This window comes from Haliaeetus albicilla, chromosome 22 (assembly GCF_947461875.1).
Source record: "Haliaeetus albicilla chromosome 22, bHalAlb1.1, whole genome shotgun sequence".
In the NCBI taxonomy this organism is placed as follows: Eukaryota; Metazoa; Chordata; class Aves; order Accipitriformes; family Accipitridae; genus Haliaeetus; species Haliaeetus albicilla.
The window spans coordinates 19451516-19471958 of NC_091504.1; the positions used below are offsets into that span (position 1 = coordinate 19451516).

General features: G+C 39.8%; 1 protein-coding gene across 5 annotated transcripts in view; it reads right to left on the reverse strand.

The window, feature by feature from the left end:
- Positions 1-20443, reverse strand: part of PRKAR1B (protein kinase cAMP-dependent type I regulatory subunit beta) — a 110405-nt gene that overhangs the window by 32939 nt on the left and 57023 nt on the right. For all 5 annotated transcript variants that reach the window (XM_069810189.1, XM_069810193.1, XM_069810191.1 and 2 more), the window contains exons 5-7: positions 10820-10881; positions 10018-10064; positions 552-710 (exon numbers count right to left, since the gene is read on the reverse strand). In XM_069810189.1, the coding sequence (XP_069666290.1) occupies positions 552-710; positions 10018-10064; positions 10820-10881 (268 nt within the window). The remainder of the gene's footprint in view (positions 1-551; positions 711-10017; positions 10065-10819; positions 10882-20443) is intronic.

Sequence of the window (20443 nt, forward strand, 5' to 3'; positions counted from 1 at the left end):
ATGAGGGATTTTGAAAGGAGCAGAACAATGAATCATTAGCAGGGACTCTGCAGCTACCATCCTATGATATGTGTGGCTGTGTGCTGGCTAGCGAAGATGGAAGGCACAGTCCAGCTGAGACTTTTTTTTTAGTGGAGCTGGATTTACCTTGTATTGCCTGCCTTGAGGAGTACAATACAAGTTCAGACAAAGACTTCATAGGCAAGGGGTAGTGCTGAAAGATGTTTTGAGTTTCACAATAAGGAGAGGATTTGCATAGCTTCGGTGGGTAACGGAGGCCTTCTGAAGTTTTCATTCATGCATAATAGTTATGCATCATGTTATTCAATTGCATTTCTTACTCAGCACCTTTCTGCTGAATCTTGTCCCCTTTTCCTTCAGTTCACTTAATTTAGTTACTCAGTGTTATTCTCATGTCCTCTTTCTTTTATGTAGAAACACAGGCTATGCAGCCTTCTATCATCAGTGTACTCTGAACACAGAAGTGCTTGCGCTACAAAAGAAAGTAAAAAATATCAACTCCATAAACAAGCCGTTCTCCATAAACTTACCATTAAAATGCGTCTGTAGCTGTCTCTATCGATGCCCCAGAGCTTGAGATCTGTCTTGGCCTTGACGGTGGCGGCCCGGGGTGTTCCATAGATCAGTGCCAGCTCCCCGAAACTGCCTCCTTCTCCGATGCTGGTGACCCACTCCCCGTTGACATAAACCTACCACAGCACAAGACAAAACAAGATGCAAAACCAGTTTGGGGACTTAGTCGCAGTTTTCCTCCTACTGCCAGTTACCTAAAAAGCTATTAGTAATTTCCTTTCTAATCGTCAATGCTGGGGACACAGAAGGAAAACAAGAGCATACAGTTTCCGCAGTTGGTCCCCAAAGAGGGCAACAACCTGCTTTGTGGACAGAATTTCAAGTCGTCTTGTTTCAGTACAATGACTGTATTTACTCTCCAAGTTTTCAACTCCCATGGTTAACTGGCATCGTGTTTTCCCTGTTGTGTTCAAGGCTCACACAGTCAACAAGCAGAACTGTCACAACTTTGGCTTTTTATTAACGCTGTCAAACTTGAAAGGAAGGAGATTTGTTGATATGTGTAATGAGGTTTGCTGAAAAGCACCATGGCCATGAAATGTAAACCAGTCAAAACAGGGAAACATCTTTTCAAAAGGAACATTTTTTTCTTCCCTAAGCCTAGTGCCTCCAACAACCATTTAAATGTAACTACAGAGATCTCTTTCTCCCTTAGTGAAGACTACTAAGTGCTTTGGACCTGAGAAGCTATGTGCAGAATTACCCTTTGTCTTTAACACCAGCTCTACAGAACTTATGAAGTAGTATTTGACCCACAGTCAATTTAGATAACATATCCTCTCGAAAGATGGTACGGATCGATACCACTATCACACTATTTTTCCTGGATGATCTCTCATTTGAGAATTTCTACACTTGAGTGCTATGTTAAACCTTCACTGGAGAAAGGGGGACTCATGCAGGTGCTTTCTGCTGGGCTGCATTTTCCTCACTATTCATGGACAATACAGCTCATGAGACATAATAGTGTATTCAAAGACTGGTATGGATTGTGTATTCTGCAGCTTGCTTGTAGGCTTGCTGTTATAAACCTACACAATAAACCCTTTTCATTCTGTTAATGTGTCTGTGAGTTTAGAGGGTAGGAAAGGCTGTGTGCATTTACCCAGTGCAGAATATATCCCAATCTGTTACAGACTGATAACAGCAGAAATCAACCAGAATGAATTTAATTTGTTTGGAAGCTCTGTGAAGAAAAATAATATGAAGAAAATATGCAGGTATTCTCATCTTAAGCAGAAAACTATGGCAAAGGAAAAGACCATAACCTATTACCAATTACTGAGTAACAGACTAGCAGTTTTTAAAAAACATATGAATTAGAGCTGTGTTCAAGCTGGGCATGAGAAAAGATGGTGACCAAAGTAAATGAACTGGGGTCAAAATTCAACAAAATGTCAGTATTAATTTTACTTCTATCTTCATTTCATGATGAAAAGGCGTATTACAAACTACAGCTGGAATCAATCCCAATTTATCTTCCCAATATTCAATTAAGCTCTGATCCAGCTCCTACTGAGGCCAGTGAAATGCTGGTTCAGTAGGAGATGGATGAGGCCACGGAGCAGTTCAGCTGATCAAGAGACCTCTTGGGTATCAGCTGAAAAGGAGCAATATTAGTATCACTGCTGAACTCCAGGCAATGTTGTGGCTCTTGGTGTTCCTGGAGCATATGAGGATCAAGGGGCTGAAACAAAGGATAAAAATAATCCCAAACAGGCAGGTGGTAGCAGGCTGCCAAGAAAGAGCTCAAGCCACAGAATCTGTAGCTTCATTTCTTCGTCACGACAGAATGAATGTCACATAGGAGAATATCACACAAGAGAACGACAGCAGCATTTCCTTTCAAACTTTTACACTCAATGCAGAAAGAAAATCTCACAGAACACTGAATCTACTTTTGATTCTCCTCATGATGAAAAAAATGAAGGCAAAAAAAGAAGTTTTAAAAAGCCAGGCAAACACAAGCACTTTCTGGTGAAACAAGCAGGTAATAATACTGTGGCTTGTGGATCTTTTTTTTTGAGACAAGCAGGAGAAATGGATGAGTAAAATTAGGATTCTGAAAGGCTTGTGACATAATGAGAATGTATGAAAAATTTTAAAGTCAATTAATCCATTGCAAAATTGTTCAGATGCATATTTGAATGTAGGGATATCCCCTTACTGTGGGGATTTCACCGGATGGATCCAGGTTTTGCTACAGTACAGCCATTCATGTCCTCAGCAAAAAGTCTCAGGGATGACAGGGAAAATCTAATAATTCCAATGAGTTTTGGACCACATCCTGAACATCAACTGACATTGCATCCTTTACTCTTTTTCAGCACACCAAAAATACACATGCTTCTATATGCTCTTCTGTTCAAAAGCACAGGTTTTGTTATTGCAGAAGGGTCTGAATTATAAGCAGAAATTAAACTCATTCCAACATGTATTTTTTAAGCAATATGGTGACATTTCCTGTTAAAGCAGTATGCATGATATGACTGCAGCCCAGAGAGGGGAATTACGCTGGTAAAACTAAAGGTAGAGCAAGTGAAGGATGGACATTTACCGTTGCACAGTTGTTATAAAGAGAGGCTACTAATAAACTGCTCTAAGACTTCTTTAATTTTGCCGTCTTACTTACTTGACAAGACTCCCCAAAACGTGTTTGACATCTTGCCTGTAAACAGTTCATGCACATGGCCATTCCTCCACCCCCCACCACCAGGTTTAAAGTACTCTGAGGTGAAACCAAATCACTGATCTGACAGTCTTTGGGCCCAGCATTCACTCCCCTGATAAAAATGCCATTTCCAATATCAATCTCCAAAGGAGAAACCAGCTTGAGAACAACTGTTGTTTTCTAGGAGGAAAACCATTGTACTACATTCTCTGCAAAGGCCTAAGTCAACAATCAACTTTTGTCTTCATGACAAAGTTCAAGTGCATTGGTGGCACATTACAAAGCCATTCTGCCCTTTAACAGAGAGTTCAGCTCCACTATGAATCCCTTTAAAACAGGTTTTATAAAAAGAAGGAGAAAGGAAAGTAGCTCTGTTTGTAAGGTGTGGGAAGTAAAGCTATTTTAGGCTCAGAACAGCTTATGAAAGCCAATGTTATATGGCAGCAGCTCAGATGATCTCCTTTATCCAAAAAAAATGCTGGGCTGAGGTTTTGGCTCGGGCAGCTTTAGGCATTTGTGAACTCTCACCAAAGTGGCAAGTACATAAGTGAATTATTCCTAATTGTTACTTGACCTGCTGATCACAGCTCTGTAATAGCTGGAACCTTCTTCTTTCATGCAGCTGAAGAGGAATGTAGAACTGCAGGTGCCCAAATATGACCAAGCCATCAGGACCATCTACTTTCCACAGATCAAAAGTACTTTAGATTTCTATTGTTTTCCATCATGTAGCATGAGCACTGCAATTTTTGTGGGCTTGAAAATCACACAACTTTGTTCATTTCATTATGGGAAAAATCTCCTGTGAACATCAGCAGCTCCTTTCCTCATGGGCTGCAATATACATAGGCGCTAACTGCGAGAGAAAATGCAATGAGTCACACACTGCTCAATGCAATAAGAATGCATCTTGGCCTCATTCATCTTCATGTTGTCTAAAGAAGCAGCAAGTAACCTTACCACAAGCAGTAATATAGCCATTTTACTTTGAAGGCAGGATATGAACATCTATCTCTGAGCTTCATTGGAGTGAATTTACCTTTACTTTAATCTTGTATTGCTGATTTCAAGTTAACTCTTAGCATTTTTTTTTGCTGCCACTTTGTGATCTATGTGGACAATCTCATTTGTTCCAGGCATTGCAACTTTTAGATGTTAAATCCCCTGACTCAGATCTGTTTGTAATAATTTGTGCTTTGTGTCTTTTCAAGCCTTAATATTTGTTATTCAAAAATGAAGATGAGGTTTATTTATTCTTGGAAAAATAAGCAAGCCTTAGACATGAAGGGTATTTATATGTGGGTAGTTTTCTCAAATAAAGCCAGTGCTTTATTTGTAGTATGAATTTGCTTTTCTTAAATATAAATATACGAGCTTGGAGCCTGCCTTGAGAATCCTTAAAAATTCAAGCTGAAAAACTCAAAACTTTAAAATGTTCTGTTTCAAATTTCAAAAAGCATCCTTCTGAAATTAGAAAGATCATTAATGATGGAAGAATTGAAACCAAAAGCAATCTATGGAATCTAACCATAAAATGTAACTAGTTTTAAAATCCAGCAGTATTCTCACATAAACCACCATGTAATTGTCATCTTTGTATATACAAATTAAACAGTTTCTGTATACAAATAAGGGCTTCAAGAAGATTTGACCTACAATTAAAAGATAATCTTATCTATTGTCCACAATATTCATGTATAGCTCCACATATACATTTATACAGTAAATACAGAACCTATATAAGAAAAAATACTGAGAAGTTTTCATTTTGATTTTCACCATGCTGTAGTTTGGCTGCTGTTGTTTTACAAGAAGAAAAACTGAGAATGACTGTAGAGAAAGTTGCTGTGACATTAAATAGAATAGGAAGTTGTTCAGTCTAAAAAAAATACATCTGCTTTAAAAGGGTAGTTGATGGTGCTTTTTAAAGTAAAAAATGTGAGGTTATAAGATTAAAATAATAAACAGGAAGTCATTTTTATATTTAGAAATATGGATTAGAGATTTTTGCAAGACACATACTTTAGCAGGTACTTTCAACATCTTTACTGGAAACTATAATTTAAGCTCTGCCAGCTACTTTTTGGCATACGTTCACATTTGTCGGAGCAGAAAAGCTTCCGGTAGACAATTGACCTCTAAGACTTCAAACCTCATGCCACCATCTACCTTGTATAAACTTTATCCATCTGCAGGGCCAGGTCATGAGTTAACAGTTCTCATCAACCCTGAAGTGCTAAGGAGGAAGACTGTGACTGGTAACGCTACAATGTCCTTTCCCATTCAATGCAGCTTTGGTCAAAGTATACCTGGTTTGTAGCATACAGTATATGAGAGGAAAACACCAGGTTCTCCAAGACCTACCTCTTCCTGATTTCTAAACCCCCTTCTTTTACATATGAAAATTTGTGCCCTCCTCCCTTGCCCCATAGTCCATGTGGAGTGTGCTTGCCAATGGAAGGGTATTGAGTCTTCTTTGGCTGTCCATAGTAATACCAAGAAGGAAATGTGGAGATACTTTATTCTGTGCTAACAAGGCTTGTTTATACCCTAAGAAAGTGTAAGAGTTGAGGATAAAGTGTTATTATATTTAAAAATATTTTATTGTACTTCTAATTTGACTCAGATTATTTTTAGGGGAAAATATTAGAATGCTTTTACTTACTCTCTGGGGTGCCTATGCCAAAACTCTAACAGTAAATTACTTTTCAATGTTGCAGCTCTTTAAACTCAGAACACCACACACTGATTTTGTTATTCTGGCTTTGTTGGTGGTTTCTGTTTGGTTTTGGTTTCTTGGTTGATAGATTTATTTTTTTTTCAGTTTTGCAATGACTTTATTCCAGAGGATGGGAATTGTATAACGGCAATTGCAACCTCCTTTATGTGTATCTTTGCATGTGTATGCAAAACCTTGGTGCTTATCAGTCATGATGTTCTCAGAGCAAATTGCTCCTTGAATCCACCAGTCCTGGTATACCTGCCACTTCTGTGCAGATCAGGGAAATGATGAAGGCAGATAGCCTGGCCAGGCGTTAAAAGCCTCCATGCATAGGCCAACACCAGCTGAACTAGGCAGAAAATGGCTCGAGGCTTTAAGTCTCGGGGTCAATTGCCTACTCTCCAAGTTGCTTTTTTTCTTGGAGAAGGGTGGAAGCATGCCAAAAAATATCTGGCAAGGCTTAAATGAACTGCAGCTCGCTTACTAGCGGTCTGGATTTTCTTCAGACAATAAGGATTTTAGCACTGCTGCCCAGAAAGTAGAAGAACTCTTTTCTGGGGAGCTCTATATACTGTGTGATAGTGCACACCGAGGGGGTCTGGGAGCTGCTGCCTTATACTGGAGCAACTTACTCTGCACTAACTGCCCTGGTACAGACTTTACTCTGTGGGGGGAAAATGGGCTCACCTCCCTGCAGCTTCCCCGAAAAGGCAGTTAATGTAGGTAACTTCTGTAGCTACCAGGGTGTAGTTGCAACTTGCTCCTGGATGAGCGAACGTTTCTTGTGCCTTCTACAGTATCTTGCAAAGGAATTCAGTGTGTGTTTTGGCTGAAGATATAGGAAAAGCTTAGGAAGGAGAGAGTATCTAGCTGAGGAGACGGTAAGGTGCAGCCAGATGAAGGAAGGGGGATGCTGAAGTGGGACAGCATGAGAGCTGGTCACAGAAGAGTTCTGCAAGACTTACAGGGTCAGGAGCTTTGGCTGTCCCTGAAATAAGCTCAGTCCAAATGACATCTCTTAAGTCTTGTTAGGATGTATTTGTCCTACAGGTCATGTCAGAAAACTGTCCGTACGTGTGTCTGAGAAGTGTCAGGATGACATTATTGTGGATCTGTCCATTTTGATCTGTCCTAGCAGCTATAGGCTGATTTTGGCAATTAGGGGAGTGGGGATTGAGAATGCTCGTGAAATCAAAGTTGCAATCTACTCAAAGAAACCCAGTTATTTCATTCATTCCTTAGAAAATCTGCTGTTGCAAGTCTCAAAGACAAGGCAGGAAAAATGTATATCCTATATCATACATAACTGACTGGAGGACTGCAAACTACTTGGAATACAAAGAAAACTTCTGCCTTCAACTCTAATAGAGTAAAACAAAGCTGTGCACTGTGCTCTTTGTTTAGCAAAACAGCACGTCCCCCTGAAGTCAACAGAATTGCTCATGTGCTTAAAGGAGGACTGGTGCTTAGTTTGTCAAATCAAGGGTCTGGGATAAAATTTTCAAAAGCATCTATACGGCTTAAGAGCCTACGTGTAATTGCAGTGCAGTGGCACTGAGGCCATTTAGTCACTGTGGCAGTGTCGTGGTTTAAGCCCAGCCAGCAACTAGGCACTCCGCAGCCACTCCTCACTCCTCCCCCCTCCCAGTGGGATGGGGAGGAGAATAGAAAAAAACCCGTAAAACTCATGGGTTGAGATAAGAACAATTTAATAACTAAAGTAAAATAACATGTAATACTAACAATAAGTATAATAATAATGAAAAGGAATATAATAAAATTAAATTAAATTTAACAAACAACAACAACACAAACAAACAAACAAGAAAAGGCAGGTGATGCACAATGCAGTTGCTCACCACCCACTGACTGATGCCTGAGCAGTGATCCACCCCTCACAGCCAACTCCCCCAGTTTATATACTAAGCATGACATTCTATGGTATGGAATATCCCTTTGGCTAGTTCAGGTCAGCTTTCCTGGCCATGCTCCCTCCCAGCTTCTTGTACACCTGCTTGCTGGCAGAGCATGGGAAACTGAAAAATCCTTGACTTAGGATAAGCGCTACTTAGCAACAACTAAAACATCAGTGTGTTATTGACATTATTCTCACACAAAATCCAAAACACACTGTACCAGCTACTAAGAAGAAAATTAACTCTATCCCAGCCAAAACCAGGACAGGCAGTTTTTCAAATTTTACCCCAAATTCTATCTCAGAAGCCTCACAGGTCCCTGAATTGTTCTGGGAAATATGATATTGTTCTGCAAAAGACTTTCATGAACTCAAGAAACCATTAATAAAAAATGATCTGGACACATGCCTCTTCTTGGACCATTTACGGTCAAGATTATTTATGAAAGGATTTCAACTTTCCATAAAAGCACAAAGAACATCAGATACACAACTAACATGATGTAGTAAAGGTGTTTCTATGTAGATGCCAGGATATACCTGGGAAGGGAACTACGATGCCATCTTACCCAACAGAGAATACAGCAACTGGTGCTCTAAACAAGTCCTTCTCAACATTTGCAGAGCTACAGCCACCTTGGAGATTGATGGCAAAGAAAATACACAAACCACCTCATGCAATGGTTTTACAAGCAGACACAAAGCTGGCTAGGCCCTGGACTTTTATTTTCCCCATTTTGTCACTGCTTTGTAAGACAATATGTGGACATGTAAGATTATCTTTTTTGCAATTAATTGCAAGGGTTTTGCAGACTGTTTTCTGATATCATTTGGTCCCCACTATCCTTGAGCCAAACGCTGAAGAAAGCTTTCCTAAAGGTTTTGAGCAAGGACAAATTATTTTTAAAGAGGATTAATCTGTAACTTCAGTATGTGCATTTGCTGTGTTTGTGGGTCTGATTCAAAGCCAGTGAACTCATTAAGCTCAGTATCGGGCCCTAACCAATTATTTTAAAACTAAATTTTAGCGCTGTTCTATAAATACTGCTCTTTTATTTTCTGGCCCTGTGGATGTGGCAATGTTTGCTATTGAGAGGTATGCCTGATAGGAACAGTGAGTCAGACGGATTTCCTGAGGAGCAACTTCCAGAGGCAGAGGCAGCATGTGAGGTTTCTCAGTTCCCAACAATACCAATTAGATGGTCTCCTGACACAAACAGACTGCTAAAAAAAATAACTTTCACTAAAATAACTGTATGCCTCCTGCCCAGATTTAAAATAAATCGCCTTCTCCTTTAAATATGCCAAACAAAACTCATCTGGGCATCTGAAGAGCAACGTTGCTAATGAGCAAGCCTGTCCTATTTGACAACTGTGGATACGTAAGATATGTGTAGAAAATTCAGTCAAATGAGGAAATTGTAGCAAAAATGCAAAAGGGTCAGTTTCATATGGGATAAAAATGATAAGAGGTGAATAGATTATGATTTGAAACACAGGTTCAGAAAGAAGCTTCTTTTCAAAGACTTGATTAAACCACTGCGTACTCCTGTAAACATTTTGTGGTCTAACAGATCACTTTACACTTATAATAATCCTTGCTTTATTAATATGCTGCATTGTTCATATATTTGGACCTAATTTTAAAAGCAAATTAAGGTTTCTAAGATGAAACTCGCTGCCTGAGGCTGTATCTCAATTTGTGGAGAAAAAAACCCAACACATGAGCTAAGATAACTGATTAAAGAAAATATTTTCCTTATGGTTGATCTGAACCCTCGGGTGCATTCCAGCATGGTGGCCTGCTCTGCCAAAGACTGCACACCTCCAGGTGTGGTTAGGGTTCTGTAGATAATGTCATTTGCTTGGTTTTGATACCATATTTTCCTGCTTGGAATGGACAAATAAGCTAGGATGTAAAACACGCCAATTATAAAATTATGCACAAATGACTTAACACAACAAAAGCACAGTAATGAGACCAATCCTGTGAAATCTATTTCAAGAAGAAAGGAGACAGAACCACAGCACATGGCTGGATCAAGTTGTGTGCCAGAGCATACAATTTTATTACGTAGCTTCAGAATAAATATTATACTGTAAGAGTGTACTTACATCCACCTCGCCTTGGTCAATCACATAGAAGTTGTCTCCTTCATCACCTGGAAGCAAAATACAAAAGGTGATTGTTTCCTGAAGGTCTGCTAAACTGTTTAATAATTTCCTGTCTCTATATTTAATCCTGTACATATTTGCACAGGTTTGTACACCAGATTACTTACAGAGAGATTCATTTTCTGAAACAACCTTGCCTATTTGCCTTCATAAATCAAAATATTGCTATGATTTCTTCCTATTAATATCTTTCAATTGCATTAATTTATCTCTTCTGATTGATTCAACACTTCATTCAGCGTAAACACACCAGAGGCTTTAATATAGCCTGAGGGTCATGAAGTCCTCCACAACATGCTGCAGGCACGCAGGTAAGTTGCCAGGTGCGATAACTATGATACAGCACAATGAGGTGTTGAATATTCCCAACAACCATAAAAATATTTTCCATTTCTAATTACTCTCAGCTAGCCCATGCCACCCTTATGCATTATGAGCTGTGGTTTACTTCCTGACTATCTTCAGTTAAGGAATGAACATTTTAATTTGAAGTGCTATTTATCTACTTTTAACTGCAGCACTTTGAAACCCTGGAGATCTACCGGTGTGGTTTTGTAAGAGAGTTCTGCACATGTAGCAAAAGACCTGCATCCATGAACTTATGACATAGCTACACACTTAGATGCTTTCGGAATGTGGTTATTCTTCCCGTTAAGCAAAGAGGGTGAAATCTCAAATGGAGAGATGCGAATTGTACAATCTTAGCAAACATACAAGGGAAAAAAATGAGAAGAATAATTACCCTGTTGTATGACTGTTTCTCCTGCGATGTGTGTGACAGGGAACATGGCATCAAATATGTCACTGGAAAAAAAAAAAGAAACATTTACTGATGAATCAGACCTATTTCTTATCTAGTCAGTAGACCTACCTTCACTGTTTCATTTAGCTTTCATTAACAGATTTTGCAGAAAAAGAAAAGGAAAATGGTAGTTGTAACTAGAAAATGAGCCCCTGCTTGGCAAGAAATCAAAATAACTAGTTAGGCACAAGCTGTGGTTTAAAACTAAGTGAGACCGCAATTCAGTGCATGTTATATTGAAAAAAACTCCTGAATTATATGCATATAGGCCCCTTCTTACAGCACTGCACAAACTAGCCAGCCTGCGTATTTTATTGCCTAAGCAGACAGATTTCAGATTTTCAGCTGCGATCAGTATGTGTCACAGCAGTAATTGCTAGATGCCTAAACGGGAGCTCTCCTCTTCTGAACATCTGGCCTCGCGTTTACAAGCAAAACCTGTTCCACAATACAGAGCACATTTGGAAAGGTAGATGGCTCTAAATTAATGTAGCATAAGACCTGGCAAAAGATTGCATTCACAGTACACAAGAGGCCAAACTCTGAAAATCTTAGTGAGTTACTCGTGAGAAGGGAATTCGACCAATGCTACAGAAACACCAAAGCTGCAGAAGAGCCTTGTGCTCATTAATCATCGCTGAATTACACACCTTACTGTGGTCTCCAGCATACTGTCACATATCCTTAAAAGGCCAGGCAGAGCAGTAAGGACGGGAATGCACCCTGCACCAACACTTTGGGCAACTTGCCCAAATCCAGTCCTTTGTTTATTGAGGGAAACAGCAGGCTCTGTGGAGCCAGGGCTTCCTTTCCCCACATCAGATTTTGGGGAGCTTATTTTGAGAAGCATGAACCACACCGAGACAGGCACTCCCCACCTCTCTTCCCCTTCCTATGTATCAGTCTCAAGGGCTAAAGGAAATAGCTCCCCGACACAAACAAAAGGCAGCAAGGAGGAATTGTTAACTAGTCTCTTCCCTGGTCTGGTCTAGGAATGGTCCATACAGGGACCACCGATGACAGCGGCGAGATGAAACGCTTCAGCCTGGAATGGAGCAAAGTCCTCATGATCCTAACAGAGCGCGAGCAGTGAAGAAACCTAAAATTTTCATCAAAATAGCCAGAAGATCAGCAAAAAAACCCATGCTACATTTCAATGCCTTATATGGCAAATGCATATTGTAAAATCCCATTATTAGCTTATTTCCTGTTTAACTGTTCCAGAATTTATTCAGGCTCAGTTCTAGGAAATGTTTCACTTCTAAGTTCAAATTGGTCATGTCTTTCCTCTTCAGCAGCCAGAATGTTTTTGCTCAGTATTGCAGCTCTGTGTCAGCACCGCTTGTAGGAGAACTGGGAGATTTCAAACCAGGCACCTCCCACCGCTCCACAGTACCTGCAAGGGATGCTTACCCCATGACCTATAATAAAATGATATATTTTATGCCTATTGTTTCATCAGGCCAAGCCTGTGCTATTTCTACTCCCGTTCAGGAAATACCTCCACCACGGATAAAAAGCCTGCTCAGAGGCTCTAAGGAGAAACCTCTTTCTCACCTCATTCTGAGCACCAATGTAAAGACCTATAATAAATTATTCTGAAAAGTATATGGACTGTATTCTTAAATCCACTAAACTCATTTTTAATGATCTTAAATGGGTTCAGCATTTCTCCAGTTCAAGGGACTCCTCTGTTGGCAGAAAGCATCTGGCTGGTGCAGGCTGCGGAGCTGGTCCCTGTGCCCACCCTCGGTGCCCTCCACCTAAAAGAAATGGCAGCTGAGGTTCAGATGAGATGGGGGAAACTACCACGATGGTAGGCGCTGAACGGGAACAGCCACCGAGGGACCTTATGTCGGTGAGGCAAGTCAAGCTGTTCTTCACAGTAGCTCTGGGACCTGGAAATTCAGTATGACAGAGGCTCGTTTGCCTCCCTGTGGCTTTCCCTTGGCTGTGCCTGGGCACTTCACTGAGCTTTAAGAAGAGTCCTGCAGCCTGCAGAAGATCTACTGGAGGAAAAGGCACTCTGCGTGGCAGAGAAGAAAGTCTTCAATGTGATACATCCAAAAATAGGCACAACACTGTGAATATCAATAACCAAACCAAAATGTGACTATTTGAACAAACTTGGAAACTTTTTAAAAATAGAAATACAAAGGAAATAACTACCTACAGTTTCACCGTTTCATCTTTGTTTTAAGGCTGTATTCTATTTGTAACCTAACAACTGACCGTATAAACAGTGCCCAATAAATTACGTATAGCGCTGCACCCTTCTCCAAAAGGTTCCACATTTCATTTCTACAACACCTTTTAGTTTTATCAAAAAAATCCTTTTTAAAACTCACAGACTAAAACTTCCAGCTGACGGTGTAATGAACCCAAAGTGAATTAGCAAGAACAGCAGTTTTACGCTAATGTTCTGCTGTGTAGCAGTGTAGAAGAATACTGGTGCAAATATTCTAGCACCCCATATACGATGTGTTTCAGCGAAGTCTTAATCTTATTAGACCAAGGCTTGGATTTTTTAAGAGACCTTTGAAGGACATATCATCAGACATTAGTCTAAAATACATATGAACACACCGACACACAAGGTACCCAGAGTCATGGTGATGTTGATTTACATCTCCTAAGTGAAACAAGGGCATATCTTTGATAAATAAATGTAAGTGACCAACAATATCATGACTGTCACATGTCAAACATATCGTCATGTTTCTTTTCTACTAGGGAACTACTGTTCTTAATTGATATGGTTAGGCCAAGATCTCTCACAGTGATTAATGAGTCGGAGTGTTTCTGCTTTTGGATGCTCAATTTGAGATTCATTAAATAGTCTCAGATCTCAGATGATATGGATCAGCAGGCAGCCTCAAAGTTTCTCAACGTACAAGTCTGGCAGCCAAGAACTGGGACATTCAGAATACCACCAAGGAAAACCACCCTTCTGGAAATTATCATCTCCTAAAGTACCAAATGCTTAAGGTCCCTGTATGAAATCTGGCTTTTGATTTAATTCAGACTAAGTGTAGAATCTGTTTGGAAATGTTTCTTATTGCCTTTATCCCCAGTGTCTGAAATAAACACAAAAATGTCACAAGGATCAATATACCACAATACTTTGAAAATTTGAAAAATTTGTTCCTGACCCAAGCCAAAATCTGAAACTACAATAGACAGACAATTTTCCACCTCCCCAATAAAAGTCCGATGCTCCATATTCAGTTTCAGCCATGTGTCCTGGGTCTGTACTATGTAGTGAAAAGAAACTTTAAATACTGAATAAGTTAAGAAATGGCACTTGTTAAAGGTATAAACAATATGGCAAAGGCCAAAAATATGGCCTGTTGTTTTATTTCCTGTACCATGCACCTGTTTCTAAGACATTCAAAATCACTCTCTGACCATTACAGTAAAAAAAAGCCCTTACGCATACAGTGCTGCAACAATCTCACCACCAAGCAGAGATTGTAGATATGTTCTCCTACAGCTCTGCAAAAGTAGGTAGTTGTATTTCTTGGGTTTGAACGTTTTGTTAAATAATTAGGGCCAAACACATGCATACACATTCCTAACAACCAAAATTTTTTTCAAGCACAAGCAGGTTTTATTCCAGCATAAACAAAAAGCCAGAAAATCAGTAGTTAAGTCTTCACGAAATGTTGAACTACCATGATTTCATCTTCTGTCTGAGCTGCAGCACGAAGAACACAGCAGCCTCTGTCTTCTGCCCCTGCACCAATTATTTAACTGTTGACACTGACCGTGCTAGCAATGCTGTGCACTGAATTGATATGGAAACAGTTTGATTTTTTGCCAGGATTTTTATGATTGTGCTGTAAATGAGAACTGCTCAGAGGGATTTCCTCATTTTGTTGAAAATGTATTATTTGCCCTGTTTCTGGATGACTTATTCAGGTGATGGAAGAAGAAAACAGGGCACCAGTTCTGGTATTTCAGCTGTTGTTTCATGAGACTGCAACCAAGAGAGATGCACTGCACCCAGCATGTCCCAAGCTCAGCATCAGTGCTTGGAGGGCTCTTTCTCACCCTCTCCAGAGCCAAAATTTTTGACAGGCTTTGCAATTTTTTCACAGCCTCCCTACCTACTTCCAGAGGATCTGTATCTGGTTACTCATGGCACGTGGAGTCAAACTTTTGTTCCAATCAGAAGGTGTCAAGGACAATTTTTGGCTTGGAAGTGTAGTTGCAGGTTGGACTCTATGTATCTGAATACCCACATGTGGATCCAAAGGGAGACGTTAGCAGGACATTACTAATGTTTTCCAGGGGGATTCCTCCGTGTTTAATTCTTTGTAACTTTTTGACATATCATTCAAAAACAAATTACAAGAAAAGATTGTGAGCAGCATAAAACATACAGAGAGCAGTTAACTAGTCCAACAAAGTGAAACCAAGAAATGCGTTTAGACATGAAATCTCTATCTATTCAATCAAAAAATACCATCTGTCTTCTCAGCGAATATAAAAATTTAAAAGACTTTTTTAAAAAGGTCAAAGATATCAAAGGCTTGCAGCAAGTTTTAACACATAAAGTGTCTTCCATGAGTGTACAGGAGAATTGCAAACAATTGCAATCAGACCTGAAATCATAGGCGCTGATCCTCTGCTGTCTGTCATCTGTAATGACTTCTGGCCACCTGTCCAGGTTGAGCCAATTCCCCTTTCACGCAAAGAAGGAAAACTCCACTCGAATCAATGAGACTGCAGCTATTCAGCCCAGCAAAGAGTCTATCACAGTGATTGCAAAATAAATATGATGAAACACTCTGCTGATTTAATTCAATAGCATTTTATAGACCCCTTGTGCCAAGATGCAAATGACTGTGCTAAGAGGAAGCCAGTAGAGAGGGCAGGGCCAAGGGGTTCTCTTTCTCATGAGAAAAAGTTAGTGATAAAAATAAATCATCTCATCTGATTTTACACCGAGGCTGCTTGGAGTCGACGTAGAATATGATAGACAAAAAAAATAATGTGCACTGTAGGTAATATAGCACTGGCAATGGGCAACTGAGAAGCAGCTTGTTAAAACAAAGCGAGAGAAGGAGGATTCCAAGCACTTTCAGAACCAGACCACAGCAATGGCCAAAATAGGGAAACTATGTAAGACAATTTATCAGTTTCACAATCAGATTTCTTTCCAGCCCTTGCTGTGCTGAATGCATTGCAGGAAAGGAAAAATGGAAGAGGCAAAATGTATACGTGTTAGGCAAAAATGGAAAATCCTCGTTATACCTGCAGGTTATAATTTGTCAAGAGTTCAATCAGAACAATTTCATTCTGCAGGCAGACTCAGAAAGCCTTCAATGTGTGTGCTCTACAGAGTTTTTTCTTCTTTTGCTATCTCTCTAGCAAAACAAAGCAAGCCCTGTATTGTTAAGGATAACTTTAAAAGATATGTAGCTGCTCTGGCATAATTCAACAAAAGACATGCAACATTTTCTCGGAGTGAGGCTGCCCTAGCAGGAGCATTCCAGCATTTTAAACCTTTCCTACTTACATACCTTTAAAGTTTAGTAAACAAGGTTGATAGTAACTCCACCTTTCTTTAGCTGTAGCTCTTATATCTGGGTACTATTTTAAGATTTCTAAAGTTTGGGAGGGGTCTTTTCTCACATATGTCTAAGATTTTCTTATGATTCATTTCCTGAAAAGATAACAACTTTCTAGCAATCATTCTAACAACTGCTTCTCCTGCCCTGTAAGGATGAAGAGCACAGAATTTAAACCAAATTGGCTTCAATTAACATCTGTGTAGTGAAGGAATAATTGCAGTACTTTACCATTGAATAAAATGCAAGGGTCTATGCTACGTGTAAGTATAAGGCTTCGATCCATACTGCTTGTTCCTAGAATGCTGCAAGTCCTTGCTGATGTACTATACCGAAACCACCAAGAAAATAATACTATTATTTACTGACTACTGAGAATAAAAGTAATGCACCCAGGTAAAATAAAAGATTCCCTTTTAGAGGTATTTAAAATTAACATCCCCAAGCTTACAATTGCTATAATCAAATACGTGGTGTTGCAGGCACGTACCTAAGAAAGAGAGTCAGTACTGAGGCCTTAACAAAAACACTACCCATCTACTTCTGTTAATTTCTTTTCCTGTTAGGACAGCAACAAATTAATTATAAATACAGCATACAAAGCTATTAACAATTGAGAATATTTAATTACTTCATTATAATGGCCAATATTTAGTTATTATTACAGTTAAGACATGCATTAATTTTACTATAATGACCATATAAGTCTTTGAAATCGGACATGAGAGGAGATTCTGAATGGCAGGTTAACATTAAAGTCCATGTCTAATTCCGTAACATTTATTAAGGCACAAGTCCACATAACTAACAGACATGTGAAACAGAAAGAAATAAAAACCTGTCATCTTCTATTTCTGTGAAGTATTTCCATTTTTACTGTTTTATGAAGTCCTTTAATAGCTTCATTAATTATTACACTGAAAGAACTGAATGCAACTTTATGAGCAGAGCATCAATTCATTTTACAGACTCCATATATCTACATGTCAATGGTTCACATCATCTCCCACGTGTTAACAATAGCTTTCAAAGAGAAAGAGTTTCTGCAGGGATCTTCATCTGGAAAACAATCTGCCATGGCCTACTGCAATAAGAGGTAAAAAAAGGGGCCAAGCCTTACGGCTCAAGAGTGACAGGGCCCAATCCCACATCCTACCCCACTGCTTTCCACAAGCAGGGCTTGGTGGAAATGTAACTCGGGTCCGTCTCTTACTATCGTCTCTACCTAACCTTTCAGGAGGTTGAGGGAAGACCCGTGCTTCCTTTAGCTAGTCCCAGTTCCTGACCCATCAGCCTGTTTGCAGGAGCATCCTTGTGGCAAGGCACACGATGGACGGTGGGAGGCAGAGAAGGACATTACACAATGTGCACGTTAAGCCACGTATCACACTGTGTCTAATGCCAGGCGGCAGCCAGGCGGCATCCCTTCTAGCAGACCCAGCTGAACCCAGGGCAGCTCTCGAGTCTTTCACAGACGAGTTTCATAGGTTTTCATAGCTTGTAGTTCAAAGACAACTGCAGACTGGGCTGTATCAATAGGACTGTAGCCAGCGGGTTGAAGGAATTGATTATTTCCCTCTGTTCAGCCCTTGTAAGACAGCCTGGAGTACCATGTCCAGTTTTGGGCTTCCCCATACAAGAAAAACACTGACGAACTGGAGTGAGTCCACAGTGGCCACCAAAATGGTCCAGGGCCTGGAGCATACAGCGGATGAAGAGAAGATGGGAGAACTGTGTGTGTTCTCTTGTGAAAAGACGATCAGGGATCTTATTGCTGTCTACAAATGCTTAATGGGAGGGTGTAGAGAAGACAGAGCCAGACTTTTCTTAGAGGTGCACAGCAGAAGGATGTTAAGGCAACAGACACAAATGGGAACAGAGGAAATTACCACCTGACATAAAGAAAAAAAAAAATCACTATGAGGGTGGTCAAACACTGGAAGAGGGGCCCAGGGAAGGAGATCGTTTCCAAACTCGGCTGGGCAAGGCTCTTGGTTAGAGCAGCCAACTCTGACCAGACCTGCTTTGAGCAGGAGGTCGGAGTAGGGATGTCTGGAAGCCCCTTCCACCTGCCGGCAGCGCAGGGTTTGGCACTGGGCTTCTCCCAGTGGGAGAGATGAGGTGGTCCTGTCCTCAGCCGCAGACACGGGGGAGGCGGGGGAGCGTGAGTCAGGAGGCCAGCTGGAGGAAATCCCATGCATAATGCATGGAAAATATGCTCTCTGTGTACTGATGTAGGAATATCTGCGCCCTTCTGCATGAATAATTGCTATGAGACTGGATCCCAACTTCACATCACTAATACCACTGTTCATCAACAAAGTCTGTGTCTACCAGGAGGCCTTGATTAGAAATTGGGTAACATGGTTTTGGGGGGAAAAAACCAGTTTGCTGAAACTGAACAGTCCTGTGCAAAATGGCTGATGTCATTTCCCATTTAAAATGTTTTAAAAGTTTTGAAATGGTCTAAATGTCCTACTGTGATATCTTCAGAGGATCTACTTTTCACTATGAAATTACTTCAAAATTAAGTTTCTCAGTAAAAGGTTAAAATCAAAATAAGGCATTGTTGAAAATGATATTTCAGTTGAAGTTAATCACATTTGTTTGCTTGTCTTCTGTATGTGAGCATTCTCAAGATTTTAATCTTGGAACTAAGATTCAAGATGGGGGAAAAATGTAAATGCCAAAAGAAAAACAAGAAAAAAAAAAACCAGAGAAACTTGGGTCAATAAAATACACTTCCTACTTGGTTATGATGTATGAATATATATATACACACACATATAGAGAAACACATATATAGACTACACAGGCTTCTTTCTGTTTTAGTAGGTACAAGATAGTGATTAGGAACTCTTTCCTTAGCCAGCAGGTACCAGACACTAATGTAAAGACAGAGACATTTATGGAGGTTATATACTGTAAGAATACAGCATTGCTGCAAGCATATTCTACCAAAGCTCCTACTTTGAGAAAGCTCCAAATATATTATTATTAGAAGCACAGAAGGGCACTGTAATGAAGTCAAAGGCGTTATTTGTATGCGTTGGCATTGTAGAAGTGACCTGGAGAAACGCTTAGCAGAATGACAAACCACGTACTTCAGATAAAGTGGGCCAAATTCATCCCTGGCATCACCGAAATGAGGTCAGGGTATTTGAGCTGACTAAAGGACAGCCCTTTAAGTCACAGCTGAGTATATATGATTTACATTTTATGCATAATTAATTACTTGTCTCTTTCTCAAACATTCTAGAAAAGCAATGTCGGATACCATGCTGAAAAAAATAAATATTTTATCTTAATAGCTGAAAGAAAATTGCTTCTAGTGGGACAGAAACACACCACCACAAGAGTAACTATCATCCCCAAAATACATCTGTGTTGTTATTTATATGAAGCAAATTTCAGCAATGATAAAGGGTGACCATAACAAAGTTCCCATATTTGAACAGTTTATTCCTTCTGGCACTTTTAAATCTTTTCACTCTTTAATTTCAAGCTCCCTCTTCTGGACTATCCCAATGAAGCTAGAGTCACTACACACTACTCCTCATCCTTCCTTTAGTATTCAGGTAATACAGCTAAAGCAGCCCTTCGTAAATGGCACTGATATAGATCACTAGTCAACAAGGCCCAACTTTGAAAATATTTTAGTATACGCTGAGATTTAAAGAGCTCCCAGAGGTTTGCAGTTATAAATGCACTATTATGTGACCTCCTGGAGTAGATGACGGAGGAGATATCTCTCAACATAGGGACACGGGACATTATATCCCTAGGGATACACCTATAGAGGGATATAGGCCATTATATTAAATAACAAACTACGATAAATTGTATTTCACGTGTACATATGTAAATATGAAAAAAACCATACCATGTACATTACCCCATTTTTCACATTATGCAGTGAAGAGAAATACCTCCCTCACTACAGTAATAGCATTTGTTGTTTTGCCTTTGAGATTGAGATGGAGGCCAT